The following is a 19,640-nucleotide window of genomic DNA, read 5'->3' on the forward strand; positions in this document are numbered from 1 at the left end:
CAGTGTTTATCCAGCCACAGTGCACACACATAAACACATAATACACAGCACATATTATGGGACACAACACCACTGGACAGTGACCACAGTAGCAGGCCAGCGAGGGGCTCAACAGCTGAAGGACCTGCACAGGCTGTGAGCGACTTGTGGTTGGGGGACTACACGGGCTGCAGGCTGCTGGACATTGGCTCATGGGAACCAGGCATTGGAGCTGGGTTTTGAGAGCATGCTGAGAGCAATGTGGTAAATTGAGGTTTCAAGCACAAGAACACAGCATCCTTCTCCCTCCTTTGGGACCTGTCCTCCGTTGGTGGAGCTGGGGCTGCCCAGATGAGATCATAGAATTGTGCAAGGTTACAGCATAGAAAGAGTCCACTCACTCCATGTTATCCATTCCAGACAGAGTTAAGGATTAACTGACCAAGACAGCCATGGGTAGTTATTAAGTCAGTTAATACATTCAAGGCTGAGACAGATTTATGGACTGCAGGGGAATCATGTTATGGACATCAGGTAGGAATGTGAGCTGAGGCTCTGATTTAATGGAAAGGCAGAGAGTCCTGTGTGCAGCTCTGATCACCCAGCTTTAGGAAAGATTAAATGAGAAAGGGTGCAGAACAGGTTCAAGTAAATGTTATTGAGACTGGTGGACTTGAATTACAAGGTGGATTGGCTTGGACTTTTCTCCCTGGAGTGTAAGTGGCTGGGACTCTTATATGAATCATGAGAGTCTCATGTAGATTAGGTAAGTAGTCAGAGCTTCCCCCTCCCACCAGGGTAAAGGAATCAAAATCTAGATGGCATAGATTTAAGGTGAGAAGGGAAATATTTTTTAAATGACTTGATGGGAACAAGCTGCCAGAGGAAGTGGTATAAGTGAGAATAATTGTAATGTTTAAAAAGACATAAGGCAGGTATGTGAACTGGAAAGGTTTAGAAGGGTATGGGGTGATTGCACACAAATGGCGCTAGTTTGGTCAGCATGGGCAAGTGGAGTCAAAGCTCCTGTTTCTATGTCGTACAACTCTATTACTCTAAACTATCCAATTCCGGTTTCATCTAAGGTGCTGCATTTAAAGGAAAACCAATCCAAGAGATGAACTAGCCAGTCAACAATAAGAAGCTGGAAGGACTGATGCAGAGAAGCACACTTTTTCAAGACTATTGTGAGAAGGGAGCATAAAAAGGGAATAGGGAACTGAGAAGCCAAGAAGTCTCAGGATACTGGGCAAATGAAGGTAGGAGAGGTGAGGCAGGCAGGGTTGGAGAACAGAAGGGATAGGAGAATGGGAACAGGTAAAGCACAGATGGAATCAATGGAACCAGATAGAGATGGGGGTTACGTGAAAGCATCTTCAATTTCATGTGTCAATTAGTCAGTAAAGCCTTTCAAAAAGACTTTATGCTCTCTTTCCATGAGATTTCATTGTTTAGACTTTTTGATTAGAGTTATAAAGCTTCTATAAACCTAACTGGTCAATAAGAACATTTGTTATAATAGTCCTATGAGAAAGGTAGCACTAGACAATCCTAGGGAAGCTTGCTGGGCAAGTGGTTTGCGTATCAGAGGCAGAGCATTCTGGAGATCATTAACACTGGCTGTGAATATAGGAGGCATGATTACTAATTTTGGAGATAACATAAAAATTGGAGATGATTAGGGTGGAATTCAACATGATCATACCTTATAGGCTGGTGGATAAGCTGCCCTCACTGGAACTTAGCACCCCTCTCTGCAACTCAATTTTGGACATTAAATGAAAGACCACAGTCAGTCCAGGTTGACAGCAAGATCTCAAATCCCATCACACTGAGCACTGGTGTACATCAGGCCTGTGTGCTTTGCCCATTACTGTTCACGCTGCTGATTCACAACTGCACTGCCAGATTCAATTCAAATAGAATTATCATTTGCAGATAATACAACAGTATTTGGCCTTATCAGCAACAATGAAGAGTCAGCTTGCAGAGAGTCGGCTTGCAGTTGGCAAATAAAATGGTGTGAGAACAACAACCCATGTCACAACGTGGACAAGACAAAGGAGATGATTGTGGACTTCAAGAGGAATCAAATCAAAGTATAGGAGTTTGAATGTTATGCTAAAGTACATGGATGGGAGGCATATAGATGGATATGGACTGGGTACAGGTCAGTGGAGCAAGGCACAGACTAGAGGGGCCGAAGGTGCTGTAATGTATTATGATTCTATGGTTTTAGGATGAAAGTCAAGCACTCTCCATTACACATTAATGGCTCTGTTGTGGAGAGAGCAAAGACCACAAAGGTCCTTGGTGTGCATCTAAAGGACCACATGTCCTGGACCCACAGTGCCTCCTCATTAGTCAGGAAGGCTACTGGACCCTAACTTGAAAGCATTTTACAGGAGCACAACTGAGAATTTTCTGTCTGGTTGCATCATTATGTAGGGTAGCTACAAAGCATCAGACTAGAAGTCAATACAGAGGATCATTAAAAGAACTGAGAAGATCACTGGGGGTCTCAGTTTCCTCCACTGACGTCATTCACTGGGAATGATATTTAAATTAGGCTCAAAGAATTGTCAAAGATCCTCTCCAACCAGCACTCAGTATTTTTGACAACTACCATCAAGAACGAAGAACTGGAGCATCAAAATGGATTGTCAGGCTGGGAAATAGCTTATTCCCACTGGCTGTGAGATTGATGATCAGTATCCTGCAGCTGAGTAAATCATTCCAAAAGATTTCTAGATATTTATTTTAAATTAGTGGTTTTCCCTTATTCATAGTTTCGGTTACCCGCGATCAACCACAGTACGAAACTGATCCAACTGCCCCGCTCTCTCTTCCAACAGCCTTGTATCAGTCCCAACTAATTCCACTGCCCTGTTCTCTCCCCACCATCTAATCTCAGTCCCCACACTGATCCCCCTGCCCCACTCTCTCCCCACACTGATCCCCCTGCCCCACTCTCTCTCCACTCTGATCCCACTGCCCCACTCTCTCCCCACACTGATCCCACTGCTCCATTCTCTCATCACACCCCTGTATTAGTCTCCACACTGATCCCACTGCCCCATTCTCTCTCCACACCCCTGTATTAGTCTCCACACTGATCCCACTGACCAACTCTCTCCCCACAGCCCCAAGTTAGCCCCACACTGATCCCACTTCCCCACAGTTTCCCCACATCCCCATGTCAGTTCCCACACTGATCCCACTTCCCCGCTCTCTCCCCACAGCCCTGTCAGTCCCCACACTGATCCCACTGCCCCGCTCTCTGCCCATAGGCTCATGTTAGTCCCCACACAGATCCCACTGCCCTGCTCTCTGCACATGAGCCCATGTCAATCCCCATACTGATCCCTATTTAAAAATAAAAAGTTTACAGGTATACTCCAGTATCCCATATAGCTTTGCTAAGTATATAATATGATGTTCACACAACGTCCACCTCACATAACGCCCAATTTCACAGAATGTTAAATGGCACATACTCTGTATAGGGTTCAGTACTAACCGCAGTTTCAGGCTACTGCTGGAGATCTTGTAACATATCCCGCATGGATAAGGGGGAAACTACAGTATATCTTTAGGTATATATGTGATTATTATTTGTGTGTGTGTGTGTGTGTGTGTGTGTGTGTGTGTGTGTGTGTGTGTGTGTGTGTGTGTGTGTGTGTGTGTGTGTGTGTGTGTGTGTGTGTGTGTGTGTGTGAGAAATTTTGTTTTGTCAGGTTGTATATGTACAGTTGGATGATAATAAACTTGAACTTGCACTTAAGAATGATCAGCTGGGAGGTTGATCAGGGTTCAGGCAGATGGAATTGAAGTAATGGAGTAAGAGTAGGATATATCGCATAGATGGAAGAACCCTGCTGGGGAGTATTGAGGAACAGAGAGATGCTGGATGCGTCTAAAGGTCCTTGACTTGGAAGCACAAGTGGAGGGAGTAGTGAAGAAGAGACACAGGCTGTTTGTCTTCATTATCTGGGGCACAAAATACAAAAGTAAGTTCTGGGTACAAACATATTAAGCCACAGATGGAATATCATATGTAGTTCTGGTCACCACACTATGGCAGGAATGTAACTGGAATGGAGCATTCCAACTACGTCAAGGGACTAGAGAAGCTCAATCTGCTTTCCTTGCAGCAGAGGAAGCTGAGGCAGGACTTGGAGGTGAAAGAATTCTGGGAGCCCAGATAGTAAGGATGTTTTTCTCTTTGCAGAAGGTGAGGAGCAGAAAGTCAAAGGGAAGTCTGCTCAATTAAATAATCCAAGAAACAAAGAAAAGAGTGTTATCATGTCAACTATTAGGCAATAATGAATGCAAGGGTATCTTCTATTTTAAGCCCACTGGTGTCTCTCACTATCTCAGCTCAAAAGTGAAATTGTCAGTGAGCGTAAATTCTCCTTTTTGTTTTAAATAGACAACTCCAAGTCATTCATACCACCCTCGCATGGTAAAGACGAGATAGCATTTCTCCAGGACCATGGAGCATATTTACATAAATACCAGGTAAAATACGTTAAACACATTAAAATATTAAGATGTATACAGTAAATGTCCACGGTACACTATCCACATGTTCTGGGAATTCAGGAGTCTGATGGCTTGGGCGAAAAACACTGTTGCCCAATCTGGACACAAGGCCATGGGTGCTATGATTCCTCCTACCAGATGGCAGCAGGGAGAATAGTTTACACGAGGGGTGTTTGGAGTGCTTCACAATGTTTATTCCCTTTCACCTGCATTGAGCATTGTAGATGTCCTTCATGGTAGGAAGAGAGCCCCCAATGGTCTTTTCTGCTGACTTCACTGTCCTCTGGAGGGTCTTGCAGTTCGAGGTGGTACAGCTTCCAAACCAGGCAGTGATGCAGTTGCACAGGATGCTCTTAATACACAGGATGGAGAGTGGTAGATGGACTTTCCTCAGCCTTTGCAGGAATCAGAGCCGCTGCTGGGCTTTCTTGGCGATGGAGCTGTTGTTAAGGGACCAGGTGAGATTCACTCTGAGGAACTTGATACTCTTGACGACCTCAGTGGTTGAGCCATCAATGGTCAGGGGAGTGTGGTCCACCCGGGCCTTCCTGAAGTTGACAACCATCTTGTTTGTTTTGTTAACCTTCAGGTACAGATTGTTGGCTCTGCATCAGCCCGTTAGCAACTGCACCTCATCTCTGTACGCTGACTCTTCATTCTTACTGTAAGGCACATCACGGTCATGTCGTCAGCGAACCTGATGATGTGGTGTGAGCTGTGTTTAGCTGCACAGTCATGGGTCAGCAGAGTGAACAGCAGTGAACTAAGCACCCAGCCCTGGGGAGGCGGGGGGGGGGGGGGTGGTGGGGGGGGGGGAGCTGCATGCTCAGTGTGATGGTCTTGGAAATGCTGTTACTGATCTAGACTGACTGAGGTCTCCCCGATAGGAAGTCAACAATCCAACTGCAGAGGGAGGTGTTTAGACCCAGCAGACTCAACTTCCTATCAGTTACTGAGGTATAATTGTGTTGAATGCCAAACTAAAGTTGATAAAAAGCAGTAGAATATGCGAACCCTTATTTTCCAGGTGGGTGAGGGCTAGATGGAGGGAGGTGACCATGACATCGTCCGTAGAGCAGTTGGATCTGTATGCGAACTGCAGGGGGTCCAGTGACGGGGGCAGCAGGAGCTTGATATGCCTCATGATGAGCCTCTCAAAGCACTTCACGACAATGGACGTGAGTGCAACAGGGCAATAATCACTAAGGCAAGACACAGACAACTTCTTCGTCATAGGGACAATGTTGGGACCACGCCGTTCCTCAGGGAGATGTTAAAGATGCCGGTAAGAACATCTGCCAGCTGAGCCGTACATCCCCTGAGTCCTCTGCCGGGAATGTTATCCAGTCCAGTCGCTTTCTGTGGATTGTTCTTGCCTAACATTCTTCTCAAATCAACCTCTGTAAGACACAGCACCTGATCATTTGGAGAAGAGGTGATCTTCTTCACTGCCACGTTGTTTTTCGCTTCAAAACGCGCGTAGAAGTTGTTCAGTGCATATGGGAGGAAGGCACCACCAGCCCAGACGGACGGTGTAGTCTTGTGGTTGGTGATATCTTGGATGCCCTTCTACACACATCATGTGTCCTTGTTGCAGGAAGAGACTATGAATGCACTGGACATGTGCACACTTTGCTTCCCTGATGGCCTTAGACAGTTTGGCTCTTGCAATAGCTGGGGCTACCTTGTCATCTGCTCTGAAGGTATTGCCACGGTTTCTGAACAGCACATACACCTCTGCAGTCCTCCATGGCTTCTAATTAGAGCGAGTATTGATAGTCTTGGGCACAGAGATGTCATCAGTACACTTACTAATGTAGCTGGTCACTGATGCCGTATACTCCTCCAGATTCATGCAGTCGCCATCGGTTGCTGCTTCCTTGAACAAGTGCCAGTTAGTGCACTCAAAGCAGTGTTGAAGTGCATGAAGTGCATGGCCAGATTTTAACCTGCTTCTGAACTGGAACAGACTGAATGCTGGGATTAGCATTACAGAAATGTGGTCTGAGTACCTGAGATGGGGTGGGGCTCCCCCCGATACACATCTGAACACACAATGTCCAACATGTTCGCCCCTCTTGGACCAAAGTCAACATACTGATGGAATTTAGGTACCACTGACTTGAGGTTCGCCTGGTTGAAACCCCCAGCGATAATAATCACTGTGTGTGGTCTGCAGTTCGTTTAATTTCTGGCTGTCTTCTGCTTCACATTATAGAAAGCAACTTCAGTCTCATCCTGGTTTTTTGGATTATCATCTCTTTACCATCAATCAACAACCCAATTCTGGCCCTGATGAGAGCGCTAGATGTTTGGGCACTGACGATCTTCAGCAGCAATGTCCAGAGGCAGTGAAATATCACACACAAGGACAGAAGAAGTAGGTTCTCTAATATGATAATATATTAAATCTTGTCTGCATCAAAAGGACCACATTACCATTTGCAATATAGTTTCAGCGTCAAAAAACTGAATAGAATGTTAAACTGTCTCCTGCCTCAGCCTGATTTCTTCTCCCTAACCACTACCCCTCTCCTGAATGTAGTTATAGCCTTGTCAATCATCTCTTAAACCATCAACTTCCCTCTTTACAATCTTACTAAAATGACCAAAATCTGGGTAGAATCTTTGAAGCAAGCACCTCCTCTGTACATTCTCAGTGGGGAAACTCACTTTATTCCATCTCAGGAGAACCATATTGCTTTCTTTGTTGAACTTTATGTTTAGCATAGCGATTAGCGCAATGGTGTAACAGCACCAGTAATGGGGTTAAAATCCAACGCTGTCTGTAAGGAGTATGTAAATTCACCCTGTAGCTGTGTGGGTTTCCTTTGGGTGCTCAGGTTTCCTCCCACCATTCAAAATGTAGAGGGTTTGTAGGTCATTTGGGTGGCACGGGCTCATGAGCCAAAAGGGCCTGTTACCATGCTGTGTTTCTAATAAACTGACAAACTAAACAGAAATGTACGTCCTTCTTCATGCATCGAGCTTCATCCTTTACTCCATATCAAGATGTATCCATTGAATGAAATAGCAAACTGAGTAGTTGATGAAACAGTCAACACTTTGGCTACTGAAGTTGACTGTGAATGTGGCTCACCATGACTGCCTGATCTGTCTCAGCTTCCAGACAGAAGGAATGTACACACCCATCAGCCATCAATATTTTTCATTCATTTTTGGGGAGGGAGGTGGAGGGGGGGAGTAGTCATTGCTGACAGGGCCAGCCTTTATGCCTGTCCATGTCCTTGACAAAATGGTGGTGGTGACCCAACTTCCGCAGGCTTTCTTGTGTAACAACAGTACTGCTAATGGGGGAGAGTAGTTCTCAATCAATGTTATTTGAGCTTCCGACTCAAATCATTTAATAGATTTGCTCCATTTTTTTTAACCTTACCACCAAACATTATTAAGTTTGTGCACCCCTTGCAAATAATTGAGCAATTTTTCTTATATTTTAAAAATTTTTAGACCCATTAGGTTCCAGAATCAATGCATGCCTTAGGAAACTCACTGTAGCACAAGCGTAGCCCACATTCCAGATGGTCACTATTCTGTTCTCTCTGCATTCATGACTGTGGCCAGGCACAATTCAAATGCAATCTACACATTTGCCAATTACACTACAGTTGTTAGCAGGATCTCAGACAGCAATGAGGAAGTGCACAGGAGTGAAATAGATTAGCTAGTTGAGTGATGTCACAACAACAACCTTGCACCCAACATTAGCAAAACTAAGGACACTCAGGAAGGGGAAACCAGGAGAACACAAACCAGTCCTCATTGAGGGGTCAGTAGTGGAAAGGGTAAATAACTTCAATTTCCTGGGTATGAACATCTCTGTAGCTCCATCCTAGGGCCTTCATGTTGATGTAATCACGAAAAAGGCTCGCCAGCAGCTATTCTTCATTAGGAGTTTGAGGAGATTTGGAATGTCATCAAAGACTCAAGCAAATTTCTACAGATGTACTGTGGAGAGCATTCTGATAGGTTGTAACACTCTCTGGTATGGAGGTATCAATGCATAGTACACGAAGAGGCTACAGAAAATTGTGAACTCAGCCAGCTCCATCATGGGCATTGGACTTCAATCTGTTAGAACCATAGAACATTATGGTATATAAAACAAGCCCTTCAGCTCTTCTAGTCTGTGCCAAACTATTCTGCATAGTCCCACTGACTTGCACCTAGTCCATAGCCCTCCATACCTCTTCCTTCCATGTACCTGCCCAATTTTTTCTTAAATATTAAAATTGAGCCTACATTCACCACTTCAGCTGGCAGCTCATTCCACACTCCCACTACTCTCTATGTGAAGAAGTTCCTCCTAATGTTCCCCCTAAACTTTTGCCCTTTCACCCTTAACTCATGGCCTCTGGTTTGTACCTCAACTAACCTCAGTGAAAAAAAAACAACTTCTCATAATTTTCTATACTTCTATCAAATCTCCCGCATTCTTCTACGGTCCAGGGAATAAAGTCTTAACCTGTTTAATCATTCTCTTTATCTCAGTCCTGAAATCCAGGCAACAAACTAGTAACTGTTCTCTGCACACTTTCAATCTTATTGATCTCTTTTCTAATAGTTCGGTAACCCAAACTGTATACAATCCTCCAAATTTGGCCTCACCAATACCTTATACATATTTACCATAACATCTCAGCTCCTGTCCTTAATACTTTGATTTACTAAGGCCAATATGCCATTAAGGACATCTATAAGAGGTGATATCTAAAGAAAGCAGCTTCTATCATCAAATATCCTCTTCACACTGCCACCATCAGGAAGGAGGTACAGGAGCCTGAAATTTAACCCCCAATGATATAAAAATAGTCTCTTCTCCTCTGCCATCAAATTTCTGAACTTGGGGAATGAACCTACCTCGCATTTTCTCCTTCTTTAGCACTATTTTTTTTAAAAATAGGGTATTTACAGAAATGTAATTGATAACAAATTTTGCAGCTCTTTTGCAAAGTAATGCTGGTGCAAAACAATGCATTTTGTGACACTTGTTCATAACAACAAATTCTGATGCTGATCACGCTTGTTTATGGCCACCATCAAAGAAATAGAGACCTCATTAACTGTAGGTATCTGGGCTGCAGCATCTAAATATCCTGACATGAAAGTTTCTGGTAAAGAAGTCTGAAGTGAAATAGTATCTGCAGAATGATTTGTGCTTAAATTACTTCCAGATGATATATCTCTCTCTCTCTCTCTCACTGGACCTGTGTGGATGTAAGTAGCTTAATTAAAGAGTTGCAAGGTTTTTATTAACAAAAGGCAAAGGAGGAAAAACCCAACACCCAACCCCAACCAACCAATTTTCCCCTGCAACCGCTGCAATCGTGTCTGCCTGTCCCGCATCGGACTTGTCAGCCACAAACGAGCCTGCAGCTGACGTGGACTTTTTACCCCCTCCATAAATCTTCGTCCGCGAAGCCAAGCCAAAAAGAATAATACTCCATTCCTTTTTGTGCCCACAAACTGAATAATTGAGAAAAAGCTTTTTTAAAAATGTTTAAATGGAGCTTAGGTTTCCTAACAATGGTATCCTGCTTATCCACAGCTAATTTAAATTATTTTAGAATTCCTTTTCCAATGCATCAATTTGTTCAACTTTAAAAAAAAATGACAGAATGGTCTCTAATGCAGAATAGCAATTCAAAGCTCACACACAGTAAAAAAGACTAAATGCTCAATCAGCTTGGCATACAATAGATTTTATTAATTGCTGGTGTCTACTGAATAACCATAAATTTGAATATAAATGAATGGTGTCTAATAATATGTCACAATATATTTCATTGAAAATGCACCATTCCTATTTGTGCCCACAAACTGAATAATTGAGAAAAAGAAACTGTTACCAAAGCGTCGGACTAAAATAAAATAATGGTGCTGCCAGAGCTGCTGTAACAGAAGCACTGCCGCTGGTGTGGACCCAGGGAGAGTGGGATATGGAGCCCTCCCCTACTGGTTCCTTCCACCTACTCCTACTGTTGACGGCTTTGTCCAGGCTTTAAACGGCCTGTTAAGGGATCCAACGATGTTTTATTTGAAATCTGTGGGGTGGGCCGAAGATTACTGTGTTTGGCAGCGGCTTGAAAGGATTGCAGGTTCCAGGGAGCAGCAGACTGGCGTAGGAAGCCAGTATAGGGAGAACACTCCCCATTGAGAAGGAGAAGCAGAGGAGATGACCCCAAGGATGGTGACCATGGTGGTAGACCAGTGAGGGGCTCTGTGACTGAAGGACAGACACAGGCTGTGAGCTATTGGCAATTTGTGGGTGAGGAACCCACATAGGCTGCAGGGTGTTGGTGACTTGAGGTTAAATGACTTGCTCTACTGTGCGGGCTGCTGAAAACTGGCGCCTGGAAGCCAGGTTTCGAAGCCAAGATTTGAGAGGATGCTGAGGGCAAGGAGGTCTCCCAAAGGGCCCTGAGAATTGAAGGCTTCCTCATCACATCAGAGGTTTGGATTTGTGCTCAGATTGTTGAGGATTTGCAATCAACTGGAATCTTGAACAGGGACTGCGGGAATTTTGGATGCAGGTAGACAATGACTCTGGGGAGACTCCCTTTTGTTTCACTTTCTTTGATTGTAACAAGTGCTGGGCAATGCTAATGGCGAATCTTTGTCTGCCTTATGGCAGGCTAAAGGCCACTTGGTGTAATATAACGCTTATGTTTATTACATGACAATAAATAGTATCCGATCTGAAGTTATCACCAGGTTCTGAGAGCAGTGAATTTTATATCTCATGAGGAAATGTTATTTTATTTTATATTTTACATCAATTTTCTATCCTCTGCAGAGAAATACAAAATAGAGGTGCCCATTTCAGAATACTTCCTTTATATATCCTCTCTAAGTCAACTTGTCTTGAAGCATGGCACAAAGTAAGTGCTGGAGTACTCAGCAGGTCAGGCAGCATCCATGGAAAGTAATGAACGGAAACCCTCCATCCCTGTTCTATTGTGTTCTACAGATGCTGCCTGGCCTATTGATGCCTGGTCTATGGATGCTGACTGGTCTATTGAGTTACTCCAGCACTTTCCTTGTGCCTTGTTCCAGCATCTGCGGACTTCTTGTTTACCTTAGCCTTGTAACTCACGCAGCCAGCTCCTCACTTATGAAAGGGGTTATTTGGGTCTGATTTATGGCATCAGTCATTTAAGTTGGTATAAATTTTAAAATGTCACAAGAGTGGCGATTCCCAGCAGACTCACCATTTTACAGCAAGGAAATAGGCCTGTTGACCAAACTTGTCCAGAAGTCTAAACCCTCTAAACTTTTTCAATCCAGGTACTTGTTCAAATGTCTGTTAAACCTTACAATTGTACCCACCTCTACCGCTTTCTCACCACCCTCTTACATGAAAACATTGTCCTTCAGGTCTTTTATTAAGGTCCTTCAGGTCCTTTGTCACATAAACTTATGCCCTCTATTTATAGACTCCCTGATGTACCATCAATAAGTCCAAAAGACTGGAAGTTATGCAAAATTGACAGCTTTTTATTCCCAATAGAATGGAGGAACGCCCATGCTGGTCAACTGTCCTGTGCGGGGGAGGGAGCTGTGGAACTGTCACTTTTATTCAGGAGTCTGTGCGTGGAGCCACAGGTAGACAGCCAATGGGTGTGCCCCAACAGATAAATATACAGATCTTGGTTTACCACACTCCCCCAGCCTCAGAAAAAGACTGTGACTATCACCGTATCAATGCCTCCCATGATTTTATACAATTCTCCTTCACTCCAGAAAAGCTCCAGCCTATCTCATCTCTCCTTGTAACTCAAGCACCCCAATGCTCGTATATTCCTTGTGAATCATTTCTGCCCCTAATGCAAAATATTTCCTCTATCCTACATCATCCTTCCTAACCACTATTGTGGGATGTTATCTTGTTATGCACTCACCATAGGAGATCTCCCCAAAGTTCAGTGAAGGCAAGTTGAAATTAAATGTAGGTCCAATGACACGTCCCCTGCAGAGAATATGCAGTTATCAGCATGTATGCAGCGGCAGTGGGGTTAACAATTAACAATGCATCTGCAAAGAGGTCATGTAGAGATTAATTCTTGGCAGTCATAAACTTACACTCAGCAAGTTTCAATGATAATGACTAAATGCAAGGTGAATGCATCAATAGTGCAGTGAAACGATCAGGGCATTCCCCCCACCCCCCCCCCCCCCCACCCCCCGCATTTACAGCAGGACAGCAGAAAATTTCCATCTGAAATAGGAGTCAACATCATTTGACAGTAAATTCTCTGCATGATTACTCTTGGAAATTAATTCAAAAGGTGCATCAAATGCTTGTAAAAAAAAATTTGAAATGAGAAAGTAACTGTGGTAATCACAATTCCTAAAATGACCTGCAAGAACTATAGGTTGTTTTAATACAGCAGTGTAAGCAATCAGAAGTACTTTACAAGGCTGTGAAATGTCATTCGCCTAGTAGTCAGGATATTTTCCAATTTTATTCATCAGTTAAAAAACTTTTTTAATCCCTCCCTTTAGCCTCACCGATATCTCAATTTTGATTCATTGTTAGATTAAACAATGGATAGCCAAAATGTCAGGAACTGACATTGTTTGTTTAGTGTCATTTGGTGTCACTTGGCAATTCCAGGCCTCAAACAGTCAAGCCAAATTAACTAGTGGGTTGAGGCTTGCTTTGCATTATTTAAAGGTTCTGGCTCTACCTGGTCTGCAGCCAGAGTCTCCATAGTTATCTTCCTCCAGCCTAATGCTTTCTTTAACTTTCCTGCCTTTGAGTTTGCCTTACCCATTCACATCCTCACCGACTTCAAAACTAAGATACAATGTCACGATCACTTACCTGACTCCCTTCCCTGAACTTCTCTCTGACACATCCAGATCTTTAAACTCACAACCCATAACCTAACTTCATTGCTCCGGAGCTCTAACTGCAGAGCATGCGACTACATCTTACCTTAAAACTATAGCCTCTAGTTTTTGGTCAGGGGCTTTAAAGTGAGGGGATAGAAATTTAAAGGGAGAAATCGAAGGAGTAAATTGTTTTACACAAGCAGTAGTTGAGACCTGGAATCACTGATAGATACAGTCACTACATTTAGAAGGCATTTAGACAGACACTTGAATGGGCCAGAAGAAAACAATCTAGATGAGGCGAATGGGGTCAGTGTAGATGGGGAACATGAGCACCATAGGCTGAAGGGCCCATTTCTGATCTGTAACTGGCTTCCAATCTGAAGGTCTGTCTGAATGGTAATCAATAGACTGCAGGAGATTTTCAGCAGCCCAAAGAATAATTTGCCACAACCTCCGACAATAAAAACTGCATCAAACTTTACACCTGACAGTTGGGTGAGTTAGGCGCTAAGTTAGGGTTAGGGTTGGTGATCTCAGGATTGCTTCCTGTGCCATGTGCTAATGAGGTTAGAAATAGGAGGATAATGCAGCTTAACATGTGGTTAAAGTCATGGTGCAGGAGGGAGGACTTTAGATTTCTGGATCATTGGGCTCTCTTCTAGGGAAAGTGGGACCTGTTCCAATGGGACAGTTTGCATTTGAACTGGAAACGGACAGTTTGCTAGTCCTGCTCCGGTGGGTTTAAACTAGATTTGCAGAGGGATGGGAACCAGGGTGACAGAGCAGATAGTGGAGTGGAGGAGGGAAAAGATGATGTGAAAATTGCATGCATCATAAGAAGTCAACAGGTTGTGGAAATTTTCTAAAGTGAATCTATTTCAATGCAAGGAGTATTGTAAGAAAGGCAGATGAGCTTCGAGTGAGGATTGGCTCATGGAATTATAATATTGTGCCTATTATTGGTTGCAGGAGGGGCAGGACTGGCAGCTCAAAATTCCAGGTTCCAGTTACATGATAGAACAGGGGATGAAAAGGAGAGGAGTGGCTGTGCTCAAGCAGAACAGACCAAAGACTTCATCAACTGAGGCTATATGGATGGAGCTGAGGAACAGGAAAAGTATGACCACACTCATGGAGTTGTATTATAAGCCTAAAATTGTCAATAAGAATTGGAGGAACACATCTGTAGAGAGATAGCAGACAGCTGCAGGAAACATATGGTCGTGATAGTAGGAGATTTTAATTCACACATATTGACTGGATCTCCCATACCGTGAAAGGGCTGGATAGTCAAACATCTTCAGGAAAGTTTTCTAAATCAATACATGTATACAGAGATATCAACTAAAGAGAATGCAACACTGGACCTCCTTTTAGGGAATGAGACAGGTGACAGAATATGGTATGTGTATGAGAAAATTTTGGGTCCAGTGATCATAATGCCATTAGCTTCTCATTAATTATGGAGAAGGATTGGTCTGGGCCTTGGGTTGAGATTCTAAATTGGAGAAAGGCTAATTATGAGGAAATTAGAAAAGATCTGGAATGCATGGATTGGGATAAGTTGCTGGTTCGGAAGAAGAGAGAGGTGTATAGTAGGTAATAGGCAACATGGAACAAATGAGTTACTTGCAAGGAAAAACTCAATAAATTAGGAAGGCAAAAAAAAAGATACAGGTTGCAGTGGCAGACAATGTGAAGGAAAATCCTTAGGATTTCTACAGGTATAGTAAATTGGTCCCCTTGAAGATCAGAGTGATCAGCTTTGTATGGAGCCATAAGAGATGGGGGATCTTAAATGTTTTTTTTTCATCAATATTCACTCAGAAAATGGCCACAGAGTCATGGGAAATAAGGAAAACAAGCAGTGAGGTCATGGAACCTTGACAGATTAAATAGGAGGAGGTGCTTGCTGTCTTAAAGCAAATAAGGGTGGATAAATCCCCAGGGTCTGACAAGATATCCCCTCGGTCCTTGAAGGAGGCTAATATAGAAAATGGAATTTTAAATTTTAAATTTTTAAAATGTCCTTAGCCACAGGAGTGGAGGGTAGTTGACGTTGTTCCATTGTTTATAAAAGGCTCCAAAAGGAACCTTGGAAATTATAGGCTAGTGAGCCTGACTTCAGTCGTAGGTAAATTGTTGGAAGGTGTCCTAAGAGATCGGATATACAATTATTTGGATAGCCAGAAACTGATTAGGGATAATCAACATGGCTTTGTTCATGGTAGGCCATGTTTAACCAGTCTCAGAGTTTTTTGAGGAGGTTATCAGGAAAAGGAATGGCTGTGGATGACTTCTACATGGACTTTGACAAGGTTCAAAAATGCATGGTGAAGTAGTAAAACTGTGTTCAACAATGGCTGGATGAGAGAAGCCAAAGAGTAGTGGTGGATGATTGCTTCTCAGACTGGAGTCCTGGCCTCAGAAATCGGTGCTGGGACCATTGTTGTTTCTCATCTATATCAATGATCTGGTTAATAATGTGATTAATTGGATCAGCAAGTTTGCAGATAACACTAAGATTGGAGGTGCAGTGGACAGCGAAGAAGATTTTCAAAGCTTCCAAAGGGATTTGGACCAGCTGCAAAAATGGATGAAAAATGGCAAATGGAATTTAATGCAGACAAGTTTGAGGTGTTGCATTTTGGAAGGACAAACCAAGAAAGGACATAAACGGTAAATGGTAGGGCACTGAGGAGTATGATAGAACAGAGGGACCTGGGAATAAAGATACACAATTCCATGAAAGTGGAATTGCAAGTGGATAGGGTTGTAAAGAGATGTTTTGGCATATTGGCCTTCATAAATCAAAGTATTGAGTACTGGATTTGGGATGTTATGGTAAAGTTGTATGAGACATTGGTGAGGCTAAATTTGGAGTATTGTGTACAATTTTGGTCACTGAACTACAGGAAAGATATCAATAAGATAGATAGAGTGCAGAGAAGATTTACTAGGATGTTACCCAGACTTCAGGAATTGAATTACAGGGAAAGGTTAAACAGGTTATGACTTTATTCCCTGGAGCGCAGAAGAATGAGGGGAGATTTGATAGAGGTATTTAAAATTATGAGGGGGATAGACAGAGTAAATGTAGATAGGCTATTCCCAATCTGAGGGTGGGTGAGATACAAACCAAATGACATGGGTTAAGAGTGAAAGGGGGAAAAGTTTAGGGCAACCGTGAGGGGAAACTTCTTTACACAGAGAGTAGTGGGAGTGTGGAATGAGCTGCCAGCTGAGATAGTGAATGGGGGCTCAATTTTAACATTTAAGAAGAATTTGGACAGGTATATGGATGGAAGAGGTATGGAAGCCTACAGATTGGGTGCAGGTCAGTGGGACTAAGCAAAAAAATGGATCAGCACAGAACAGAAGGGCTGAAGGGGCTGTGCTGTTATGTTCTATGGACTGCCTGGAAATTGGACCACTTGTGCATAGATACTTGGTCATTTTGGTCATCAGGAAATAGGCCTGTACTCAATGCATCTTCTTGAGTCAGATGTTTGCCGGTGTCAGAGATTTGTGGATAGTGTCCAAAACATATGTGGATAGTGTACCATGGACTTTTACTGTATATATCTTAATATTTTGTAGTGTTTAATTTCTATTTTAACTTATATTCTTATATTTATGGAAATACGCTCCATGGTCCTGGAGAAACACTATCTCGTCTTTACTATGTGAACATAGTATGAACGAAAAATAAAGGTGACGACTTGACTTGAGATACATAGACTTCATTCAGTGTGCGATAGCCACTTCCATGTTTAAACAAGGAGCCAATCATGTAAAACTCACTTATGTAGAAGCCTTTTGTCTGGAACTCTCTGGCCCTGAAGATGGTGAGTTCACATCATTAAATATATTTAACATAAACATGGGTAAATAAATGAAATATTGAGATTAAAGGTTTAGGGAAGTGCTGCTGAGGAGTTGAAGCCAGCACAGATCAGCCATGATCACAGTGAATAGTCAGGAATGATGAAGCCTCGTCCTGCCACTGTTTTCATTTGCCCATGGCAGAAATTCACTGCTAAAGGTGCAACCATAACCTACGACCTACTCAAACATACAAACTGGCGGAGGTCACGTGATGCAGGGAGAGTGAGCAGAGGCAAGACGCCAGAGCTCCCAGATCTACAAGAAGATAAACTATAACAAATGATCTTAAAGATAGTCAACATACTTACAAGTGGTGTGGGAAAGTAGCAGGATCAGTAATAATGACAAAGAAAACTGTATCAAGATGCAGAAATGGCAAGGATTCTACATCAAAATCCCCAAAGCAAGTCGAGGTGCCTCGTGGCCATGAGGCCCACCCGTGAAGTCGCCGCCCAGCTGAAGTAACCCACCCGACAGGAGAGCCATGACCAAGGAAGCAGCACTGCCTTGAATTATCCTCAGATCGGCAACAGCCTAGTAAAGAGTACTGGGGAAGGGGAGAACCTTGGGACCTCCTTCCTGCAGCAAGACTGCCTAGTCAGGAGAGTTCACACTGCAAGTGGCTCTCAGGCCATGGACAGTGAGTGTAGCGGCCGCGGACAGCGAGTCTGGTGCTGCAAGATGGAGGAGAGGGATCACCGGGCCGGGAGAGTTTGCGCTGTGTGTAACTCTCAAGCTGCAGACGGTGAGTGCAGTGGTCATGAGGCAAAGAAGACAAGATGCTCAGCAGAAGAGCCTAGACAGGACCCAGTGAGCTCAGAGGACCACAGCGTCGGGTCAGATAGCGTGGCATGCTGGTGCAATGAGGTCAAAGAAGGCGAGGATTGCGACAGCAACGGGGGCAGAACTGATGGTAGACAAGGGAAATTCCGAGAGGCCAGGAGGCCTGGAAGAGACTCACCTGGGACACAGAACAAGTGGGGGGTGGGGCTCTGAACCCTCTCAGCAGGATGTGATGGAAGCATTGGGCGTCATGTAAGACAGACCATTTAAAGCAGTAGACAACAGAGCCTGAACTATGGGAGAAAAGTTAGATAAAATGCAAGATGTCCTCTCTGGCCTAATGGGGAGAATGAACAAGGCAGAGGACAGAGTGGGGGCTAATGAAGACAAAATAAATAAAATAGAGAAGAAAATGGATGTCCTGACGAGGGAGAGGGAGCGCACCTGGTCCAAGCTAGACACCCTGGAGAAACAATATAAAGATAGTGGGATTATAGAAGGTCTTTGAGGGGAGAAACCCAGTAACTTTTTCCAGAGCTGGATCCCTGAAATATTGGGCAGGGACGTGATGGATGAAAACCCCTTCCAAAACCAAACCCTGGGCAGAGACCCCGCACAGTCTTGGTAAAGTTGTTGCGTTACCAAGACAGAGAGAACATTTTAAGAGCAGCAGCAATCAGCATGAAAAGGAGGGGGAGCCCGATGGAGATTGAGGGAGGTAAAGTCTTTTTTTTACCCTGACAATAGCCCAACACTTTTGAAGTCAAGGTAAAAGTTTGAACTGGTCAAAAGGCTGGTAAAACAAAAAGGTTATGAATGTGTGTTGAGGTACCCCGCCACCCTGAAAAAGGTAATGCCAGGGGGACAGAAAGTCCCTATCTCAGCAATTCACCAAGGAGTTACTAGCCCTTGGGGAGGGGGAGAGAAAGAAAAGCAATAGTAAAAATGGGAAATAAATTATGGTAACGTATGAATCTGGTGTAAATAGGAACAATATTTTGGCACAACATCGCGTTCTTATTGGGTTTATGAAAAGGGAGGAAAAAAGTAAATTTACAGAATGACAAGGGGGGGGGAATTAGATCTGGGATACTCAGGGAGAGAGGAGGGGAGGAGTATGAGTGTGGGATGCACAACCTATTGTATTGAGAGGGATTGTGGAAAATTAAGGGTAATGGCCACCAAAGGTGGGGAAGGGGGGTGAGGGATGGAAGATAGGTCAAAGCGGGGGAGCTGCTTGGGGTTAACTGGTTGTTCTATTATCGTTTTCATTGATGTTATGTCTTTTTGTCTCTCTTTAGTTGAACTTTTGAGTCCTCGTTTTTTTTACCCAGTGTTTGTTGCGGTTCTGGCGACTGGAGACAGTTAGCCGAAGATGATCGGTGGGTTAGGATGGGAATTTTGGGTGGTAAAGGTGCTGAGTGAACACTATATATAACCCTAGAGGTGATGGCTAAGAGAATAAAGTGTGTTAGCTTTAATGTTAATGGTATAAACAGAGGTGTTAAGAGAAAAAGGGTCTTGGCACACATTAAGAAAATGGATGCAGACCTGGCCTTCCTTCAGGAAACCCACTTGACTGA

The 19,640-nt window shown here is 43.5% G+C and overlaps 1 protein-coding gene across 1 annotated transcript in view; it reads right to left on the reverse strand.

Annotated features, from left to right (window-relative positions):
* Positions 1 to 19,640, reverse strand: part of hydin (HYDIN axonemal central pair apparatus protein) — a 1,560,590-nt gene that overhangs the window by 1,240,873 nt on the left and 300,077 nt on the right. Inside the window, exon 13 of the mRNA XM_069900939.1 lies at positions 12,447 to 12,514. Within this exon, the coding sequence (XP_069757040.1) occupies positions 12,447 to 12,514 (68 nt within the window). The remainder of the gene's footprint in view (positions 1 to 12,446; positions 12,515 to 19,640) is intronic.

Source organism: Narcine bancroftii, chromosome 10 (assembly GCF_036971445.1).
Source record: "Narcine bancroftii isolate sNarBan1 chromosome 10, sNarBan1.hap1, whole genome shotgun sequence".
Classification (NCBI taxonomy): Eukaryota; Metazoa; Chordata; class Chondrichthyes; order Torpediniformes; family Narcinidae; genus Narcine; species Narcine bancroftii.